Here is a 6,204-nt window from a genome sequence, read left to right on the forward strand (position 1 = left end):
GCGATGTGGGACCAGGGACGGCCGGGGACAGGTAGTGGGCACAGGAGGCCCGCTGGAGGTCTGTGGGAAGCTTTATTGCGGGAGCATGTTGTACAAGCGGCGATAAACTCACGGGTGTCTGAAGCCATAGACGGCCACCAGAACCGTCGTCGGATGAAGGATAGCGAGCGTTGAAACCCCGGATGGCAGGAGAAGATGCTGGAATGCCCCCAATCCAGCACCTTAGATCGGAACTCACAGGGAACAAACAGTTTGTTGGGCGGGCCGCCACCTGGTGCCGGATTAGACCGCCGGGCGGTCTTTATCTGTTCCTCCACCTCCCAAGTGACCATGCCCACTATCCGGGCAGGAGGAAGGATGGGTTCTGCCGTAGGCGAACAAGTTGGCTCCTCCGAGAACTGCCGGGAGAGGGCGTCGGCCTTTGTGTTCCTGGAGCCAGGCCTAAACGAGAGCGTATAATCAAAACGGCTAAAAAAAATTGGCAGGCCTGACGGTCGTTAAGCCTCCTGGCGGAACGAATGTGGAGCAGGTTGCGATGGTCCGTCAAGACCTGAAACTGGTGTTTCGCTCCCTCCAACCAGTGTCTCCACTCTGCCAAGGCCTCATGAACAGCTAGTAGTTCTCGGTTACCGGCATCGTAATTCCGTTCGACTGGAGAGAGGCGCCTAGAAAAGAATGCACAAGGGTGTACAAGATTGTCCTTACGGGAGCATTGGGAGAGCACTGCTCCAATCCCAGAATCCGACGCGTCCACCTTCACGATGAAGGAGTTGTCCGTGTCAGGATGGACGAGGACCGGGGCAGAGACAAAACTCCTCTTTAATCTTCTAAAAGCCTCACTGGCCTCCCTGGTCCACAGAAAAGGAATACTGGTAGAAGTGAGTGTGTGGAGAGGTGCAGCTACCTTGCTGAAATCCCTGATGAAACGTTGATAAAATCCGGCAAATCCCAGGAACCGTCTTATTTCCGTACGGGTGGTGGGTTGGGGCCACTCCAGTACCGACTCAATCTTCTTAGGGTCCGCTCTTATGTGGCCCTTCTCAACAACAAAACCCAAGAATCCCACTGAAGGTGCGTAAAACTCACACTTTTCTGCTTTGACGAACAATCTGTTCTCCAGCAGGCGTTGGAGGACCAGGCGGACATGTCGTTGGTGCTCCTGCAGGTTCTGGGAAAAAATCAAAATGTCATCAAGGTACACGACAACGAAATGGTCCAACATGTCCCGTAAAACATCATTGACGAGGGCCTGGAAAACAGCCGGTGCATTAGTAAGGCCGAATGGCATCACCCTGTACTCGAAGTGTCCGAGATGGGTGTTGAAGGCCGTTTTCCATTCATCACCCTCTTTGATTCGCACCAGGTGATAGGCATTTCAGAGATCAAGCTTGGTGAAAATAGTGGCAGGAGCAAGGGGCTCAAAAGAGGAGCTCAGCAGGGGTAGGGGATATTTATTCTTGATGGTAATGCAGGTTTAATTGTCTGTAGTCAATGCAAGTCCTCAAGGAACCGTCCTTCTTTCCCACGAAGAAGAAGCCTGCTGCCACCGGGGACTTGGAGGGGGTGATGATACCTGAGGCAAGGAATTCAGTGATGTAGGCCTTCATAGCCTTCTTCTCTGGTAAAGACAGATTGTAAAGTCTGCTGGAGGGAAGGACAGCGTTGGGAATCAGGTCGATAGCGCAGTCATAAGGTCTATGCGGGGGAAGAGACAGCGCACGTACCTTGTCAAATACCGCTGAAAGGTCATGATAAGCGGCGGGAACACAGGAGAGATCAGTGGGAGGTGAGGTGGGCTTGGCCCTGCAGGCTGGGGGAACTGCCGACCTTAGGCAGTTAGCGTGGCAGGCAGTGCTCCATGCAAGGACCTTGCCCGTGGACCAGGATGTGTGAGGGTCATGCTGTCGAAGCCAAGATCGCCCGAGGACAAGCGGGGCGACGGGAGCGTCGAGCACCCAGAGGCTGATGGTCTCGGTGTGATTCCCCGAGAGGGTCAGAGACAGGGGTTCGGTGCGGTGCTTGATGGGACCGAGGGGATGTCCATCCAGAGCTTGTGCCGGCAGGAAAGTCTCCAGTGGAATGAGGGTTATTCCTGCTTGGCGAGCAAACTCGTGATCCATGAAACTTTCGTCTGCTCCTGAATCCAGGTAGGCCCCCACGGTCAGAGTCCTAGAGCTCCATGACAGGGATGCAGGAAAGAGAATGCCTGGGTCTCTCTTGATTTGGGGAACAGTTGTGTGGCTCACCAGGAACCCCCTTGGTGGCGAGCCTGGTCTTTTGGCCTTGTCGGGCAGCTCCGGATTGGGTGACCAGCCAGTCCGCGGTAGAGGCAGAGATGCTGCCTGAATCTCCTATCCCTCTCTGCTGCCTCTAGGCGTGACCTGCCCAACTGCATGGGTTCCACAGTCGCTGCTGGCATGTACGGAGGTGTAGGCTGAAACACGGCGGCGTGGTCGACAGGTCGAAACTTGGGTCTCGGAGATGAGCTAGCTGGAAAACTAGCAGAAGCCTGCGCTCTCTCTGCTGCTCGTTCACTGAGTCTTTGGTCAAATAAGAGGGCCAGGTCGATGAGGGCTCGACACGAGGTAGGTCGGTCTCTCAGCAAACCGTCCTTGATTTCGTCACTCAGTCCTCTCCTGAATGCACTCTGGAGTGCCTTGTCTCCCCACTCGCTGTCGGCCGCCAGAGTGCGGAACTCAAGAGTGTAGGCCGCAACCGAGCGGGAACCCTGTCGGATGGAGTGCAGTCGTGAAGCAGCATCCCCCCCCCCCGTCCACGGGGTGATCGAACACAGCCTGGAACTCCGCTCGAAAAGCAGCATAGTTGGTGCTCAGCCCCAAAGTCTTGTCTACTGCTGCGGTGGCCCACTTGAGAGCCTGTCCAGAGAGTAATGAAAACACAAATGCAATCTTCGCTCAATCAGAAGAATAGCGAGATGGTTGGTGCTTAAAAATGAGTTCACACTGAACCAAAAAACCTCGACAAAGTTCAAAATCCCCCTCAAAGGGACTGGGGCTGGAGATCTTGGGTTCCCTGGGGTTTGAGGGGCTCCAGGAGGTGGCGGCTGCCGGAGCACTGTAATTCGGCACAGGTGGAGGAGCAGGGCTTGGACTAAGGCTTTCCAGTCTAGCCAGCAGGCTAGCGAAGGCGACATCAAGCTTGTTCTCTAGGCTCGGAAATCGAGCGTGGTGGGCCTGAATCTCAGCGTGCATGGCCGTGAGGTTAGGAGCCGCTGGGGGTCGAGGAAGGGACGCGGACTTGGGTCTGCTTGTGCCGTCCGGTTCCGACATGGCTGGAACGTACTGTTATGTTCGACGGGGAAGGAGACGACACAGCAACAAGAATAAGCTCAATAGTTTATTTAGAGCTTGATGATGTGGTGGAGTGTGTATGCTACTGTGTATGTTTGCAGGACTATGTGAAGCGTTACAATGAATATTTACCAGTGGTTGTTGTAAGTGCGTGTTGAGTGAGAAGGTGACCAGTTCAGTAGGGCGAGGCAGGTAGGGGAGTCCATGAAACAAGCGGGGGTCCGTGGGGCTGAGAGGGGCATCCAGAGGTCCAAGTCCAAAGTGGGGGTCGAGGATCGAGGGAGGCAAATCAGAATCCAGAGGGGTCCAGAGAAGTGAGGCGCACTGCTCACTTCCAAGGTGACGGAGGGAATACTGGGGAAAACAAGAGACAAATGAGCACAAGGGTCGAAGGTCACAAGGAGCGAGCAAACAAAGGTGAGGAGCCAGAGACGAAAGCTTACTGCAAGCAGAGACTACGTTCCAGCGTTGGTTCTCTGGACACGCTGGCTTTTATGAGGAGTGATGTCATCAGCAGCAGGTGTGTCGGTTGATGATTGCGCACAGCTGTGCTGGTGTGTGGCAGCAGAAGCAGAGTGTGTATGGGCGTGTCCTGTGGCACGTGCAGACCAAGGAGCAGCTGATTGTGCACGCCCCATGACAGTGTCTTCATTTTCAATGCAGGACGATATGCCCTAATATATATATATATATATCTCCCAGCCTCCTGCGACAACGATATATATGACCACATATTATTATTTGTTATACAAATGATAATAGAAAATAAGTTACAAATATATGATATATATATATAGTGTGTGTGTGTGTGTGTGTGTGTGTGTGTGTGTGTGTGTGTGTGTGTGTGTGTGTGTGTGAGTGTGAGTGTGTGTGTAACCCTGCCAACTGTGTCATGTCTAAAATGCTTTCTTATTGTGTAAAAACTGGACTTAGAAAGACATTAAGAGGGTTTTTTTTATGCTCTAGCTATGAAAGTATTTGGTTTATGATGACCAGAAGAAGATTTGACTATGGGAATATGTGCATAAATGACACAACCAACAAAAATGCAGTAATCTTATAATTAAATAATTGGAAATCATGTATTATTAATATTTTACAAGTTGTGTTAAGATTTGTATGTACTATCATGTCATAAGAACAATAAAAAAAATATGTAAAATGTTCAAAGTTTATATGAAATTGTAAAGAAATATGTTCATAGGTCCAAGGGGAAAGAAAATTGTTGCATATTTCCTAACGCAGTGAAGCCAATTCAAAACTGTTATAACCAAACACAATAAATGGGCAAAAACTGTTATTTTGAAATTGTATCTTTATTTAACCTCTTAAGGCCCAAGCTGTTTGTTTACATGCTTTTTTTATTTGTCTTTGCTATTTGGGCTTATTGGACCCTAATTAGAATAAAAACTAAAAATCATCTTTTGATATGATGTACTTAGTCCATAAGTACACAAACATGTACATGCTAATTTTTATTTTTACAATTTTTTTTTCAAATTCCATTGTATGTTATACTCTTCTGACACCACCAGATAGCAATATAAGTGTCCATATGTTGGCATAAGACCCCAATTCAGTAGTGTACACAATTTTGGAAATAAGAGCTAAAAGGTGCTGTCCACGCATGTGGCCACTAAGGCCTTTAGAGGTTTTAAGGGAAAATGTTCAGCCACAATATATACTCTAATAGTACGGTGGTTTTATAAATATGGACGTAAATAATATAATAATAATAATAATAATGGATTAGATTTATATAGCATTTTTCTAGACACTCAAAGCGCTTCACAGAGAAGAAGAGGGCGCTCGAAGTGATGCTACATGAGCAACTATCTCTATGGGCTTTTGAATGGACATGGCCCCAATACTGCTAAACTGAACTAAAACTATTACAAAGGACATATTGAAGTCCAGCAGAAATAAAGAATAATTGTGGTTTGGGCCCTTAACAACCACATAGAGTTTGTGGTCTGTCCTGCATTAGCTATTATTTTACTCTGCCTAAATGACTCCTTCACTAAAACAACAAAAATGTGTCTTTTGAAGATCTGTTATGTATTTACTGTGCCGAATCCTCTCAGGTGTGGTTCAAGAACCGAAGAGCAAAGTTTCGCAAAGGTCAAAGATGTCCCGCCCTCTGCACAGAACAAAAGGAGGACAAGCTGGGAGAGGATGTGGACCGAGATGTGGACACTGAAAGCAACATCCCACTCAAGCCAGCTCTGCCCCAACTTCCTGTGTCAGATAAAAGACGAGATCTTTGTCCGCGTACGGACGCTCACCTCGTCTCCAGGCGACCCTGCCCTCCGCTTTTGCCTTTCATCCCAGGCCGGAGTTACAGCCACTCACCTCACCAGCCTCTTTTTGGGATGCTGTCCACAGACTTTATATCTCCTCCGGAGTTCTGGCCTTTGGTCCAGCAGCATAGCTCCTGCTTAGGGACCCCTACTTCAGTCATTACTAAAAACTGCAACCTCTCCTATCAAACTGCTTCTGCCAATAAAGCTTTGCTGCATTTTAACCTGGGATTGTAACATAGTGACAGTGAGTGAGTGTGAGTGAGTGAGTGAGTGAGTGAGTGAGTGAGTGAGTGAGTGAGTGAGTGAGTGAGTGAGTGATCATTTTGGTCTTACTAGGGTCTGACATTATAAGATGACCCCAAATGTCACCAGTTATTAAAAATATGAACGTGGTCAAAGCCTTAATGAACAAGTGCCCCGCCCCCGCCTCACAAGTGTTTATGCTGAAGATCCTCAGCCATAACAAATGTAAAGCCTCACTCATATTGTACATATTGTGATGTTTCTTTTTTTTTAGTATATGGAGCTCATATATTTGTATCTATAGTAATGACAATGGCGGCTATGTAACAAAGCACTGCAGCATATAA

At 48.7% G+C, this 6,204-nt stretch overlaps 1 protein-coding gene across 1 annotated transcript in view; it reads left to right on the forward strand.

Annotated features, from left to right (window-relative positions):
* zgc:101100 (uncharacterized protein LOC445169 homolog) overlaps window positions 1-6,204 on the forward strand; it is a 23,021-nt gene extending 16,817 nt beyond the window's left edge. Inside the window, exon 4 of the mRNA XM_062027563.1 lies at window positions 5,396-6,204. Within this exon, the coding sequence (XP_061883547.1) occupies window positions 5,396-5,848 (453 nt within the window). The 3' untranslated portion in view covers window positions 5,849-6,204. The remainder of the gene's footprint in view (window positions 1-5,395) is intronic.

This window comes from Entelurus aequoreus, linkage group LG19 (assembly GCF_033978785.1).
Source record: "Entelurus aequoreus isolate RoL-2023_Sb linkage group LG19, RoL_Eaeq_v1.1, whole genome shotgun sequence".
In the NCBI taxonomy this organism is placed as follows: Eukaryota; Metazoa; Chordata; class Actinopteri; order Syngnathiformes; family Syngnathidae; genus Entelurus; species Entelurus aequoreus.